The following is a 17,089-nucleotide window of genomic DNA, read 5'->3' on the forward strand; positions in this document are numbered from 1 at the left end:
AATGATCCCACACCCATGGAGATTGGGACTTTAGAAGAAGAAGAGGAAGAACAGGTAAATTTTTTGATTCCTTGCCTAGAGCAACCTTACCCATAATAGTGTGGACAATAGGAAAAGAAAAAATTAAATGCTTAGTCGACACTGGTGCGACGACAAGCATCTTAAAATCAAGAATTCTTGAATTCCAATACCCCAAAACAGAACTCACCAAACCATGCTCTTATAAAACTCTTAACGGCATTAATGTCGTGAAATACACCGTAACAACACCACTTCCAAAAGAGATACCCTACTCGGGGACACTACAGTGGAAACTTATAGATTTCTCAAACAAAAATTTCTCGGCAATAATAGGCCAAAATTTCTTAAAAGCCTTCAATGCTCAAATCAACAACACAGAGCGATATGTACAATTGCTCGATAGAAAATTTTATTTTTTGGATTACGAATACCCAGAAGCAATGCACAATGCTTGTGCTCTGCAACCCGTGAACAGAGAAGAAATACGAGATCGCTTCAACCTCGCTCATTTAAATGACGAGGAACGTCGAGCCGTCGAAACCCTATTCACGGAATTTGACGACTTATTTTTTCAAGAGGGGGACGTTTTGTCAGCAACAAACCAGATTTCCCACGAAATAATTACCACAGTGGATAGGCCTTTATATTCTAAAATATATAGATATCCCCAAATACATGAAAAAGAAATAAATAGACAGATAAAGGAAATGCTTGAGCAGAACATAATAAAAAAGAGTAACTCACCCTACAACAGTCCCTTATGGATCGTCGAGAAAAAACTCGATAATTCAGGGTCAAAAAAGTTCAGAATCGTCATCGATTACCGTAAATTAAACGAATTCACGGTCGATGACAGATTTCCAATCCCTAATCTAAACTCTCTATTGGATAAATTAGGTAGATCCCAATATTTCACAACCCTCGATCTGGCGAAGGGTTTTCACCAAATTCTCATAAGAGAGGAAGACAGACCAAAAACGGCATTTTCAACACCGTCAGGTCACTATGAGTTTGTCAGAATGCCGTTCGGACTAAAAAATGCTCCATCGACATTCCAGAGGCTCATGAATGAAGTCTTGAAAGATTATATTAATGACAACTGTGTCGTCTACATGGACGACATATTAATTTTTAGCACTTCCCTTCAGGAACATATGACCACCCTAAAGAAAATATTTAGAACCTTGAAGGAGGCAAATTTGAAAATTCAAGTAGATAAGTGTGACTTTCTTAAGAAAGAAACACAATTTCTTGGCCACATCCTGACCACTCACGGTATTAGACCGAACCCAGACAAAGTAAATATTATACAAAATTTAAAATTACCCAAAACGGCAAAACAGATTAAATCATTCCTGGGAATGACAGGATTTTACAGAAAGTTCGTTAGGGATTATGCAAAAATAGCATTCCCCATGTCAAGGTATCTGAAGAAAAACGAGACGATCAACACTGACGACCCAAGCTATATAGCTGCATTCGAAAAGTTGAAGACACTAGTTACAAACAGTCCAGTCCTACGATACCCAAATTTTTCCAAGAAATTCACTGTCACTACAGACGCCAGTAATTTCGCGGTGGGAGCAGTGCTATCTCAAGAGAGCCACCCAATCGCATATGCATCCCGAACATTAAATCAACATGAATGCAACTACTCGACTATAGAGAAAGAGCTTCTAGCCATAGTGTGGGCCGTAAAGTACTTTCGACCGTATGTTTATGGTAGAGAATTCGACCTCGAGAGCGATCACCAACCCTTAAAATGGCTGATGGCTAAATATACAGGCAAAGATATAAGCCCAAGACTGCAAAGATGGCTCATTAATCTAGGGGAGTACAAGTTCCATATAGAATACATAAAAGGAAAAAATAATAATATTGCTGATTTTTTGAGTAGGATTAAAGAAGACGAAATTAACCTAATGGAGGTCGAATCAACAGACGAAGAAGACAACAAATCCCTGACTGAAACGGTTCACTCTCAAGAAGAGGATCAGGGTTTTAACATGTCCATACTAGAAACGGCAGTCAACAGATTCAAAACACAAATAATTTTTTCAGAAAAGAAACCCAACACCATAGTACAAGTGTTTGGCAAAAAGAGAATTTATATTAGCAAAAAAGACTTGGAAAACAACCAAGCAGTAAACATCCTTAGACGAGAAATAACAGCAGGAAAGATAGGAGTTTTTTCACACCTAAGCGACCATGAATTTTACCAATTTCAAAAAATATTAACAAAGGAATACACTTCCAATCAAAAAGTAAGGTTCGTAAAATGTACCAGGTTCGCTACAGACATAGAGTCTGAAGATGAGTTGCACACCCAAATAGCTCTGTTTCATAAAAATGAGAGTGGCCATTGCGGGATAGTTGCCACCTATCAGAAACTTAAACTTAAAATTTACCATCCCAATCTAAAAACACACATCCACAGAATAATAAATAATTGCGACGTTTGCAGTGGTGGGAAATATGATAGGAAACCCATTAAAAACAACTTCCATCTAACAGAAACACCAAAAACCTGCAACGAGATAATACATGTGGACACATATGTGAATTCAAAACAATCTTTCATAATATTCATTGATAAATTCTCAAAACACGCCACTTGCTTGCCACTGACCGATAGAAATAGTATCACAATAGTAGAACACATTCAACAGTTCTTGTCCATTAAAGGGAAAGTCCAGAAATTTGTCTTCGACAACGAATTCAATAGCTTGAACGTCAGGGAATTCCTGGAAAAAGAAGGCATAGAATACCACTCAACAAAGCCAAATAGTCATACTGGCAATAGCGATGTCGAAAGACTTAATAATACATTGACAGAGAAAATTCGTACACTAAATATAGAAGAGAAAAGACCTATAATTGAACAAATGGCCAGAGCTGTATACTTTTACAACAATACACACCACACCACCACAAAATCTACACCGTTCGAAGTACAAAACCATAAAGTCGATCACAAAGAATTATATGACAGAATGTCAGCACAAAAAGCAAAAAAAATAGCAAAACTAAACAATAACAGGGAAACTTACATAGAAACCAGAACAGAAGGATTTATAAAAAATTACAAAAACTTAAGACACAAGGAAGAACCCAAATTTAGGAAAACAAAATTACAAAACATCCACACAACAAACATTAAAAGACCTACAAAATTTTCAGATAACGTTGACACTCCTCATCATGTGCCTGCTGCCAACACTGTCGACGGCAATGATCAACATAACCCCGATCCAGGCTGAAACCGGATTCATATCGCTGGGGGAAAGTACGGTGGAGCTAGTTAACGAATTCAAAATGGTCCTACATATAATAAGTCCAAAAGAAATATTAGAATTAACCAACATAATCCAAAATAATACGAAAATTCTGGTTAAGAAAGATAGGCATAGGCTAGATACAGAGATAGAAACTATAAAAATCAAAATAAGATCCATAACCCCAAATTCGCTAGCAAGACAAAAACGCGGCCTTATCAACGCAATAGGAAAAACTCAGAAGTGGCTCACCGGTCTCATGGATGATGACGATAGGGAAATCATTATGAATCATCTCCTTAATAACCAAGAAAACCAAAATAACATAATTAACAATATTAACAAACAAGTAAAAATAAATAACGACTTACAAAATTCTATTAACACACTTAAAGAAGTAATATTGGATGACAGGGAAAAAATAACCAAAACTCTTAACAACATTGAGACATATAATACCATGCTCAGAACAGACATAATGTATCATGATCAACTGTTGAAGTTGAAATTTCTGCATGATAAAGTAGACACCATCCTGGACACAATAGCGTCAGCTAAATATAACCTCTTCCACCCCTCAATACTAACGAACGAAGAGTTTATACTCTATAATATAGATTTTTACAAAATTAAATTAATTCGCATGGGAGTCATGACCTATAACACTAATATAATCATAGCAATCAAAATACCAACTAACATAATAACTACCACAGTATTCTTAATAACCCCACTAACTAATCAGAAGAACAAAAGAATCGACATGAGTCCCGAAAGAGTAATAAAAATAGAGAACAAAACTTATACATACGAGGAACAGAAAACAATAAATGAACTCAAGCTTAGCTCTAACTGTATAATTAAAAGAAATTGTAAAATGATAGAAGATGTAGAATTTAAGACAAAATTAATAAACGAAGGTACATTGTTAATAAGTAATGCACAAGATAATGAAATTCAATACAATTGCAACAATACCACCAATAGCGAAATATTAAGAGGAAACTTCCTCATAGAATTCACAAATTGCACAGTCCTCATAGATGAAACATATTACAAAAATAGCCAAGAAATTTATACACAATCATTTGCCAATGAAGAAGAGGAGGAAAACTCATTTAACTTCACCGAAAAGCAGACGTTTAAAGAAATCGTATTAAAAGAAATAGAAAACACAAAAACAATTAAAGAAATAAAAATACAAACAATAGTTTCCAACAGTTTCGGCATAGTATCAATTACTCTTGTACTCCTCTTCATAGGAATATATTCCTATAACAAATGTAAAAGAGGAATCCAGGAGAATCCCTCATCAAAGGGGGGAGGAGTTATGCAAGTCGCACAAACAAATAACATAATTGTTGATAGCGACGAGGTCAGCATAATCATGCAGAGGTACTTGAACCGAGATCGAATTTCAAAAGCATAAACAACGGAAGCGTCGCCGTCGCTCCCGTTGCTCGATCAACAATTCATGCAGAGGTACTTGAACCGAGATCGAATTTCAAAAGCATAAACAACGGAAGCGTCACCGTCACTCCCGTTGCTCGATCAACAATTTATGCATGTGCCAAAGCAAAGTTATGCAACCAATTAAAGTCGCCGTTGCTCGATCAACAATTATGGAATAAACGAAATGGGCATTTGCATATGCCAAAGCATATTATAATTTTAGTCTTAAGATTCAACTGTAACTGGACAGAAGTCCAAGTTCATTCAATAAAAAATATAATTGAATTAAAGTTCTTTAATTCGCGCGCCTTCTCCAATTCTGTGCACCAAGCGAGCATAGGGTTTCCTCCACCTGGTCTTTCCACCGGAGCAATGGTCTTCCTCTGCGTCGGCTCCCTTGGACTTCGGCCTCGAACACCTTCTTTGCTGGAGCTTCTTCATCCATACGCACGACATGCCCTAGCCAACGTAGGCGTTGGATGGCGATGCGTTGAACTACGTCAATGTCAGCGTAGAGCTCATACAGCTCGTTGTTCATTCTTGAACGGTAGTCTTCGCCAACGCGCACAGGACGGAAGATCTTACGAAGAACTTTTCTCTCGAGCACCCCAAGAGCGGCTGCATCGCTTTGTGACACTACTCATGTCTCTGCGCCATAAAGCAACACGGGTATCATGAGCGTCTTGTACAGAGTCAGTTTGGTCACGCGAGATAGGGCTCGACTACTCAATTACTTACTTAGCCCATAGTGACACCTATTAGCAAGAGTGATTCTCCGTTTGATCTCCAGGCTGATATCGTTGTTGCTGTTAACGGCGGTGCCAAGATAAATAAATTCTGACCCAACTTCGAAGGTATAGTTGTCCACAATGACGTGCGTTCCTACACGCCGTGTGCTCCGCGTTGTAGACAGCATATACTTCGTTTTACCCTCGTTCACCGCCAGACCCACTCGTGATGATTCCTTTTCGATAGCAGAAAACGCAGGGGTGACATCTCGATTATAGCGGCCGATAATGTCAATGTCATCGGCGTACGCAAGGATCTGGACACATTTGTAGAAAATAGTGCCATTACCATGAACACCTGCTTTTCGGAGCACCCTTTCTATCACGAAGTTGAAGAGATTGCATGACAGTGGATCGCCTTGTCTGAAACTTCGAACGGTATTGAATGGCTCGGAGAGGTTAATTCCTACCTTAACGGAGCTGGTTCTGTTGCTCAACATCATTCTGCAAAGCCGTATGAACTTCGTTGGTATACCGCACTCAGACATGGTGGCGTATAGGCAATCCCTTATCGGGCTATCGAACGCAGCTTTATAGTCGAAAAAGAGATGATGTGTGTCGACTTGCTTTTCATGGGTCTTTTCCAGGATTTGTCGTAATGTGAAGATCTGGTCGATGGTGGACTTATCACGTCTGAAGCCGCACTGATAAGGCCCGATCAGTGTGTTGGCAAACGGCTTAAGTCTTCCACATAGGACGCTAGACAGGACCTTGTAAGCGATGGTTAGAAGAATGATGCCCCGGTAGTTGATGCAGATCGTCGGGTCACCCTTCTTCAGTACAGGACGAAGAACACTGAGCTTCCAATCGTCGGGCATGCTTTCTGCTAGCCATATTTTGCAGATGAGCTGATGCATGCTCCCTATCAGCACATCGCCGCCAGTTTTGAACAGCGCCAGCCGCTTTGTTATTCTTGAGCCGCTGAATTTCAACTCTGACTTCGTCATGACTAGGTGGTGGAACGTCCAAATTATCGTCGATTGGTGGTATCGGGTCATCTTCTACTGGGGCGGAATTGTGTACATCATCGCCAGCAAGTAAATTGCAGAAGTGTTCCCTCCCCTAGCCAGTGTGGACTGTGTATCCATAACCAGATTTCCGTTTTTATCTCTGCAGGCTGATGCTTCGGTCTTGAAACCTTGTGTCAGACGCTTGACTTGTTGATAGAATTTTCGAGCATCATTCCTGCCCCTGTACTTCTCTAGCAGGTCACGCTCACGCTTCTCTTATTTTCGTTTCTTGCGTCTGAAGAGGCGCCTCTCTTCCGATCTCTTTTTCCTGTAGTTATCTCGTATTTGTAAGCTGAGTTCTTTCTAGACTAATTTGCTTTGCTCTTTTTAAGCTCAGAGTTGTTACGGACGTGACGTGATAGTTTCTTATATTTGTTTTAGAAACTGATCAAACATTTTAGTTTTAAATCCGATTTTCATACTACGTGAAAAGTTTCATAACACCAGCACCTTAATGCCTTTCCTCTGACGAAAACAAATTTTGTTTTTAATTTTTGCTGCGTGTCAAATTTTTCTATTCTAATATGTATAAAAACGTTCGAGTACTTTTTTAACATTTTTAAAGCAATACATACTTAGTGGCCGTTACCAGCACTCGTTTCCTCTAACCTCTCCTAAAATGGTTGGTAAATGGTATACCGGTAACACTGCTGCTCGACTTGCCGCAACAAATCTGTGGCGCGATTGAGGTGTTGGACACTCGGTCATAAAACTGGGACTGTTCCTAACCAATCATGTTGATTATTGTTTAAATTAATCATACTTTAGTATGTTACTTAGTACTAGAATTCCAGCTAGGCATGAAAATAGGCTTGAATATACCTGGTCGGAAAAACTGCTTACGGCTCTTTACTGATGGCTAAAACCTATACGCTATAGTTGGCTTTGGTGCTTACTGTGAGAAGCCAAAAGTAAGTATTTCCCCTCGTCTTCCCAATCAATGTAGCGTATTTCGAGCTGAAATTTTAGCCATTAATGAGGTAGGTAACTGTTTGGCTAGACAAAAATGTGACGTGACTACTGACGTGACTTTAGAGAAGTCTAAATTTATTCTGATAGCCAAGCGGCGGGGTTGTCACCAATTCCATCATTGCTTGGAATGCTCGGAATATTTCCGTATCTATTTAATAAGCATGCGTCTGAAACAGACAAGTTAGCAAGAGAGGGGACTGCCAATCTCCTCCCTCTTGTAATGGAGATTGTAGGTACATATACCCTTCTCCACCTATTATACAAACTGCGTGGTGTAAGTAGCATTGTCACTTCAGCCAACACGAGGTGGGTTGATAGTCTGTCATGTAATGCTACATAAAGAATTTGGCGAAGATGGGACGTTAGGCGCTACTTAATCGGTCAAGGAAAAATGTCTTCCATGTTAGTTGCTTTGATCACCGACCACTTCTTCCTACGTCGAACTGCTCAAAGATTGAATGTACCTCATTTGGGCTACGTATTGCCGAAGCTGCAAGAATGAGCATGAGGAAGAGCCTTTCAGACATCTTCTCTTTCACTGTACTGCGTGGCAGGCCGCTAGGTTTGGATACTTTGGCTCATCGTTCTTGAATTATACAGATGACGTTAGAGATAAAAGTGTCAGCCACATCAATGGGCTTAAAACAAAATGGTTTAATGAGGAATAGCAGGTAAGCAGCCACTGTGTTAGCTCAATGGATCGATAACGGCTTAAATGAGTTGAGTTAAAAGACCAACTGTCACTTTTATTTACCTACTTACCTGCAAATGAAAGATTTTAAGTAGATACTAATTCGGGATTTTTATTAATTAAAAAGTGATAATGTAACATAAATCAAACCAATGTTACAAAAAGTATAAACACCTTATTTTTATGATGCAGATTTCTTTGTATAAAGGCACTTTTGTCTGTAATTTTTGCTAAAACAAAACTCATGCGCACTCTTTATCATGGCGCGCAAGTTCCTCGAAATTTGTCGATGTGCAACAGAACTATGCCGAAAGCGGCGAAGGAGACAAAAACTTGTGGCTCAGAAGATGTTGAATGGTATTAGTTATTACGTATAGCAAATAAATTTAAGTGCTTTGCGTGCGTTAACTTCGCCACCGCATATTATTATTTTAATAAGCCTTGACAGGTGATAACGGATCCCAAAAATCAATTTAAGAAAATAGAGAAAAGTCACGCGTTCGTTATTTAAGTGACAGAAGCGATTAGCTACTTGACACTAATTCGAAAATACCCTACCTTCGGTAGGTGCCCTTGGATATGCAAAGTAGACTTATTTACATTTTTGTATCATCCAAATCGATTATTATTACGAGGGCATTTTATAAAAGAATTGTTTCTTGCTGATGGTCTTTTTTTAACTTCAAGCTGAATATTTCGTTATGCCGGTTGTGAGTGAATCCAGAAATTCTATATGCTTTCCATGCGGATTCAGGCTGCATTCAATACTCCCGATGCACTCACTGATCATATGACTCATTCTGCTCCCCCTGACTATGAGGATACTTCAAAAATCTGGAAACTAGTCACCGTAAGCTTAGTTTATAGTTATCTGTATCAAGCAACAAGTGTTAAAAAGCCATGGACCTATGCCTAAAGCCTGTTTCTGTTTAAAGTTAAGGCTTAACACTAGAAGGGTCGCGTATCTAACTATACCTTCAAAGACCGCAGCCGTCAATTTGACGGTATTAGAGATTCAATCAGAATGCACATGAAATTATTGTATATTTTGCTTCGAAATTAAACAAAAATATTTAAAATTTTATTTTTATTAGTAGTTACAAATTAAGGATAGCACTTAAGTCGAGTAACATTTGTATCAAATAATATTTTTTTTTAAATCTATACATTTACCACAAACAGCTTTTTTACATATTGTGCAGTTTTCACACGTTCTATTTTTTTACAATTATGATTGACTTAACATTGCCGCCTCTTATTGTTTGTAGTAGATTGTTCACTTGTTTCAAAATTACTTTCTTGCCTTTGAGTCGTAGCTGAAGTAGTTCTTTTTTTCAAATACTCTGCACGTAGATCGTTCACTAATTGTAAGATGAAATCATGCCGAGAAATATTTATTCCCGTAACTTTTCGGTACAGAATCCATGAGTTTATAGCTGCTAAATCAAGTATATTGTAAAAACCTGAACGGGCCATCTTCGTGTTCCAGCTCTTACGGTGTACTTTCGTGTCATTTGGTTAATGATATCAACACCAAACTTCATTTCATTATAAAATTTTACTGTCTCGGGAAGCTTTTTTCGATCAACTCCTATGCTCACATTTGGGTGCAAAATATTCAAAATAATAACATTTTTTCCTGGTTTTCCTTGATAGACATTAAGAGTTGTACAAATTGGTGGTACTTCTCCAGATATCCAAATCAAGGTGGCTCATGTTGTAGGCTCCACGAGCATAAATCAAAGCAATAAAGGCATCTAGTTCGTCTAGAGATAAGTTCCAAGTTTCATTTTGACTCTTGTCATGTGCTTCCTTTTCAGTACATTCTTTTATACGTCGAAGAATGTACTCATCAATCAATAGCCCCCACGCAGAAATTGGTTTGTTATTTTCAATACATCGCTTGGCGTATGGAGTAGGTCCTGAGATTTCTCTAAGTATATTTTGCTGACTGAAACGTCCTACTTCAAAAGCGTTCGGCGAAACACAAGTCCATTCTGTGCCGTCACTTGCTATCTGTAATATACCGACTTCTGCCCCGAAGTTGTCCTAGATGGACGTCCACCGCACCCTGTTCGTCCGCCACTAATTGATCTACGAGAAACCCCTCGACCTCTGCGCAAATTTACAGTAAAAGTGTTACCTGTATCAAGGAAATCTTAGTTCGTAGAAAGCATTGTTTTCTACTATTATCGCTGCCGTCAAATTGACGGTATGCGGTCTTATTAGGTATTTCTAAAGGAATTTCATAAGCCACATATATACTAAAAGTTTTCTATAGTTATTTGAGCAAACAATAACAAATTAGGAAAAGTAATAAAATATGAAAATGAACAAAAACATATTTTGCAAAATATTTAAGAATGAAATCGTGATGCCGTCAAATTGACGGCTTTGGTCTTTCTAGTGTTAAAACTAAACAAATTTGCATATAGAAGGAGTCCCTCAGAAAAGCTATCATTTTTAGACGAAGCCAACTGAAATTCTTGGAAATGAAATTTGCTAATCTCTCATTCAATGTAGGAATTTCATAAATGATATTTTTCAAAGGTGCATCATCAGCACAGTATAGATGAAACTCCGGTGATGTTGCTTGTAGTAAATATATATATATACATAATTTGCGCATACACCCTTTTTTGGGAGTTTGGCCGAGCTCCCCTCCTAATTTGTGGTGTGCGACTTGATGTTGTTCCACAAATAGAGGGACCTACAGCTTCAAGCTGACTCTATACGGCAGAAATTTTTTATGAGGAGCTTTTTCATGGCAGAAATACACTCGGAGGTTTGCCCTTGTCTGCCGATGGGCGACCGCTATTAGAAAAAACTTTTTCTTAATTTTTAATCTTTCACCGAGGTTCGAACCGACGTTCTCTCTCTGAATTCCGAATGGTAGTCACGCACCAACCCATTCGGCTACGGCGGGCACCTATAAAATGGAAATCCTCCCTTATTTGAGGGCTATTTAAAAAGAAAGACATTTTGTATCATTTTTACTCATAGTTACTTTACTAATTTTTGTAATTTAGGTGTAATGAAAATAGTAAAAAAGTCTGTATGGTAGATAGGTATAGAGGCTGTCAGTTGACACGCCTAGGCTCGCTGAAGGCCCATAACACCAGGGCTGTCCCCTCTCCTCACTCTACATTGTCCTCATTGGCTTTAATATATCTAACAGGACTTGTTATTTTCATATTGCCTACTTCTGCCAAATTATTTTTCCTAAAATATTAAATCTTCTTCTATCCAGAGCCACGCACCCGCATAGAAAGTGTTCTATAGTCTTTTCTTCTTCAGTGTCGTTACAGCTTCTGCAATAGTCGTTATAAGGTGCTCCCAGTCTACTGCCATGCCTGCCAATCAGACAATGCCCTCTGAGCACCTCGAAAAAATTTCGCATGTTCTTCTTGTTCAGTTCAACAGTCGGATGGTGCGGCCCATTTTCTATTCTGGGCACGTCATTCTACTTTTTGCACAGGTCAGGGACTGAGTCCATTGCACCTTGTCAGATTTGATGGTGTGTTTGTCTATTAGTAGCTTACGAGTTGCTAGAGGTATAGGTATGCTCGTTTTATCTGGTTGGATCGGTAATGTGGTACCCAATCTCGCTAGTTCATCTGCTTTGCAGTTACCTTCTAAGCCTTTGTGACCCAGCACCCAGAGCAGGTTTATTACAAAGTACTGTGCGAGTTCTGTCAAAACGTCGATACATTCTTTTACTATCTTCGAGTTAATATTAGACGATAAAGCTTTCAGGGCTGATTGGCTATTTCAATATATATATTTATATCTCTTGTGGTGAGAACACTTTTATTTAGGGCTAACAGGCCCTCCCTGCTAGCCAGAATTTCAGCTTGAAATACACTACAGTGATCCGGTAGCTGGAATGAGATGTTGGCATTCATTTCGTCAGAGCAAAGGCCTCTGCCTACTTGTTCATTTAGCTTAGAACAATCAGTATAGATATTGATTCCACTTCTATTGTCCATTACCCCATTGTTCCAATCTTTTCTCGTTTGGAAAGTTGTGGTGAAGGATGTGTTTACATTCAGCTCTACTGAGATACAAAAGTCTGTCGTTTGATGTTAGAAGTACGTGACCCCTCCTGTTAGTGATTAGGTTAGAAGATTATCTTAAGCTAAGTGCCGATTTCGCCGCCAGCTGCTTGCTATAGGTCTCAATATAGTAGTGCCACATGACATTCATCGCTGCCGTGGGCGTAGTGTTTAGTGCCCCACTTTTGCAGAGACTAGCACCCCTTTGAATAGTTATATATGGACTTAATATATTTTTGAAACACGAATATATAATTACTAATCAGATTTTTTTAAGGTAAGCAAGCGTTCAAAAATGTCTGAATAGCTTTTATTCTTTTATTCTTACTTAACATAATTTGAGTATCCCAAAAATAGTGTTGTTGTTGTTGTATCAGCATAAACACTTCACATACATATACGTGGTATGCTGCTAAAGTGACAGTCCTTGGCCGGATATACCTAAATCCGGGCCGTTCCGATTACGTAGAACTGACCGTCGTGGGAACGCAGAAATATTACTCATACGACGTGGTGCTCCGTTGTTGCCTTTCTATTTTTTTTAATTTAATTACTCTAGTTATTTCAATTTAAATATATGAAAACACTTACCTACATAAACATATTTATGCATGCAAGCAAATTTTGATATGTTGCAGTGATGATGGATGAGCCACGATTCGCGCAGCCTATACCAAATGTAACAGTTGCTGTTGGCCGAGACGCCAATTTGCCATGTGTAGTCGAACATTTGGGTGGATACAAGGTAAATAGAAAAATATTTATTATTAAAATATTATTGCATAGAAATATTTTCATTATTTCACAATGCGCAGGTTGCCTGGATCCACATCGATCGTCAAATGATACTCACCATTCATAGGCACGTCATCTCGCGTATACCGCGCTACAGCATCACCTATGACAATAGCAATACGTGGCTGTTGCATGTGAATCAAGCGCATCAGGATGATCGTGGCTATTATATGTGCCAAGTAAATACGAATCCAATGATTAGCCAAGTTGGCTATTTGCAGGTTGTGGGTGAGTAAAGTGAATGTGTGAAAATAATAGAAAAATAAGAAAAATAAGTTAATTTAAAACTCTTTTCCCCACTTGTTTTTGTAGTACCACCGAATATACTCGATATTGAGAGTACACCCTCCTCAGTGGCTGTGCGTGAAAATCAAAATATTAATATGACTTGTCGTGCCGATGGCTTTCCAACACCGAAAATCATTTGGCGACGCGAAGATGGCGAAGAAATTGCCGTCGAAAAGAAGAAGAAAGGTAGATACAATGCAATTACTTATACATATATGTATAGTCCTAGTTGTAGGTAGTTATGTGATGAATATATTACTTTGAGCACACACTGTTTTATAAATGGAATTTATTTCTCCTTTCCCATTTGCAATTACAGTTTTAGTTTACGATGGCGAAGTGTTGCCATTAACGAAAGTGAGCCGCAATGAGATGGGTGCTTACCTTTGTATTGCCACTAATGGCGTACCGCCGTCAGTGTCCAAAAGAATTATACTGGATGTTGAATGTAAGTATGACGAGGGTGGTTTGGTACAAATTCGTTTTAGTAGATACACTTAGCAGAAGCGTGAAAGTGCTTATGAGCTTTGTCATGGCACAAGTAAATGTTTTAGGTTTGGGTCTATGCGTTTTTAAGTAATATATTTCCAAAACAAATATGTTTATATGTATCTATTTAAGTCAATATATTTTATATTAGTTGACACGCCGAATAAACTAACAACAACCTGCGGACATATCCACAAACTACTTTCCTTACATTAAAGCTACAAAAAACACTGCTACCCGAAAAACTGTTCGGAAAAAAGTAGGCTTTAATAGTGGTTTTTAACTATAAAACCCAAGGCGTATTCATTAAAGGTGGTGACACTAGACCAACAACAATATTTTGTACATTTGATTATCAAAGAAAAGTATTGGCGAAGTAGAGAACAAAGAAGGAATTCACTTCATTCTGGACTGACAGCCACATGGACACGGCGAAAAAAAAAAACAGAATCAGCTGATTTACCGATTACTGAAACCTCGTTTGGTATCACACGGCTCGGAGAGGTCCTTCCCAATTCTGATGGCGCTGCTCGAATTGAGCAACATCAGCTTGCATAGCCATATGAGTTTTGCGGGGATGCCAAATTCAAGCATCGCCTCATACAGGGAACTCCTTTTCGTACTGTCGAATGCAGCTTTAAAGTGTGTCGATTCTTTCGTGGGTCTTTTCCAATATTTGGCGTATTGTTGGTGGATGGTGGGTCTCAGCCTTTCACACAATACGCTCACTAGAACCTTATACGCGATATTTAGAAGACTAATCTCCCGGTAATTGGCACAGATTGCAGTATCACCCTTCCTATGGATTGGGCAGAGCACACTTAAATTCCAATCGGCAGGCATGCTTTCATCAGACCATATTTTGCATAGGAGCTGATGCATGCACCTTACCAGCTCCTTGCCGCTATGTTTGAATAGCTCAGCCTGCAGTACGTCGGCGCCCGCGGCTTTGTTGTTCTTTAGCCGCATTATCGCTATTCTCACCCCTTCATGGTCGGGTAGTGGAACGACAATTCCGTCGTCAACGATTGGGTTATCGGAATCTTCGTATTATCTGTGACATGCGCATCTATCACTGTTTAACAGGTTTTAGAAGTGTTCCCTCCATAATTTAAGATTACTCTCTATGTCAGTCACCAGATCGTCGTCTTTGTTCTTACAGGAAAACGCCCCGGTAGAATTGTCGGGCGTTGTTCCTATTGGCCAGCATCTCAAGTTCCTCGCACTGACGTATTTCGGCCTATCGTTTCTTCTGTCGGATAATACGTCTCTCTTCCTTTTTTAGCTCTTTGTAGCGATCCCACATGGCTCGCGTTGCGTGCGCTCGCAGCGTGGCTCTATAGGCGGCATCCTTTTTTTCTGCGGCAGCATGAGATTCCTCGTCGTACTAATAGTTTTTTCGGGCTCGCCGGAATCCGATTCCTTCCTCGGCGGAGGTACGTAGGGAACGAGAAATGTTGCTCCATTGCTCGCGCATGCCGGTTTGTTGGGCAGTACTCTCTAAGAGCAGGAGTGAGAGTCGAGTTGCGAATCTTCTGGCTGTCTGTTGTGATTCCAGCTTTTCGATGTTGAACATTCTTTGCGTTGATAGATGTACGTTTTTTCTGCACAGAGGCGTGCACGTAGTTTGGCTTGATTCGAGTCGATGTTGGGTCCTCGGATCGTACGTACATCTAGAACACTGGAAGCGTGTCTTCCATCTATCACTATCAGGAGACATCCTGGTAGCTTGGTGTATCTTTTTATGCTGGAATCTGGTGCTGCAGACTACCATGTTTTGGGCCCCGGTGAAGTCGATCAGCCTCTGTACGTTACCGGATGTTTCGTTATGCAGGCTGAATTTCCCAACTGTGGGACAAAAATTCCCCCCTTGCCCACCCTGGCGTTGAAATCGCCAAGCACGATTTTTATGTCGTGGTGGAGGCGGCGCTCATAGGTACGTTTCAGGCACTCTTTGGTCGCATCCTGGTGGTCCTTCTCTTCCGTCGGGGCGTGGGCGAAAATGAGCGAGATGTTAAAAAATTGCGTTTTAATGCGGATTATTGCGAGACGCTCGTCTACCGGGGTGAACGACAGAACTTGGCGACGAAGTCTCTCTCCCACAACAAATCCAATACCGAATTTGCGCTTCTTTACATGGCCGCTGTAGTAGACGTCGCGAGGTCCCATGGTTTTCTTGCCTTGCACCCTTGATCGCATCTTTTGAATGGCAGTGATGTCAACCTTTACTTTCACGAGGACATCAGCCATCCGGGCAAAGGCACCTTCCACATTAAGGGACCGGGCATTCCAGCTGTATGCCCTCAAATCGTAGTCCTTAGTTCGTTTGCTGGGGTCGTCATCTACACTGGAGTTCTCATCCGAGGCTTTGTTTGAATTTTCATTCCGGGGAATTTTTAAGTGGTGGGTCCTAAACCCAGTGCACAGCCAGCTCGAGCTGGAGTGGGTGTTCGAAAGCTACCCAGAGGATACTTGGGCTAATCCCGGGAGTTGTGAGCTGCCTGAACCATATGCACAAGAATCATCCTGGCCACTTCCAAGTGAATGGCGATCAGTAACTTTCCCACTTCCGTGGACTTCTATATATGGAAGCATCCTAAGAACTAATCTTATTTATTGAAAAAAAAACGTGAATTTTGGAGGGATTTTCATATCGATGCAGCTAGCGGAAGCCTTATTATTTTCTCCAGTTAATTTGGCGGAAGTCTTAAAGTATAAAACATTTTATAATTCCAAACGAAAAACTGTGCTGATTTTTGGTGAATGATGCATCCTAATATACACAATTGGCTCCTACATTATTTGTTGGGTATTTGGCCGAGCTCCTTCAACGATTTATGATATGCATTTTGATATTATTTTACAAATAAAAAAGACCTTCAGTTTTGTGCCACCTCCGAATGTCATAGTGGCTGGCAGGGGTTGCGAAATCAGCTCTACCGAATGGTAGTCACGCACAAGGCTATGAGGCTACGTCAGCCGCCAATATGTCAAGACGCCAATATGTCAACATGTCAATATACCAACATGTAAATATTCTAAAATTTTTTAACCAATCAATCATGCCATGCCCGATCGAAGTGATACGAAGACAAGCAGTATTGAGAGTGTACTTGGTTGGTTGGCTTAAATGGTGATTCACTAAGCATCCAAATAGTGTTTTCGCACCATTTGCTTGCCACATTTTCGATACCAAGATGTGTACTCGAGTGTACTCATTGGCGTGTAATTTAAAACGAAGCAAACAAAATTT

The 17,089-nt window shown here is 39.7% G+C and overlaps 1 protein-coding gene across 1 annotated transcript in view; it reads left to right on the top strand.

The window, feature by feature from the left end:
* The window catches only part of LOC129240680 (lachesin), a 45,585-nt gene that overhangs the window by 2,360 nt on the left and 26,136 nt on the right, over positions 1-17,089 (top strand). The window contains exons 2-5 of the mRNA XM_054876617.1: positions 12,903-13,009; positions 13,080-13,287; positions 13,372-13,533; positions 13,667-13,795. Coding sequence (XP_054732592.1) covers positions 12,903-13,009; positions 13,080-13,287; positions 13,372-13,533; positions 13,667-13,795 — 606 coding nt within the window. The remainder of the gene's footprint in view (positions 1-12,902; positions 13,010-13,079; positions 13,288-13,371; positions 13,534-13,666; positions 13,796-17,089) is intronic.

The sequence above is a fragment of the Anastrepha obliqua genome, chromosome 3 (assembly GCF_027943255.1).
Source record: "Anastrepha obliqua isolate idAnaObli1 chromosome 3, idAnaObli1_1.0, whole genome shotgun sequence".
NCBI classification, from domain to species: Eukaryota; Metazoa; Arthropoda; class Insecta; order Diptera; family Tephritidae; genus Anastrepha; species Anastrepha obliqua.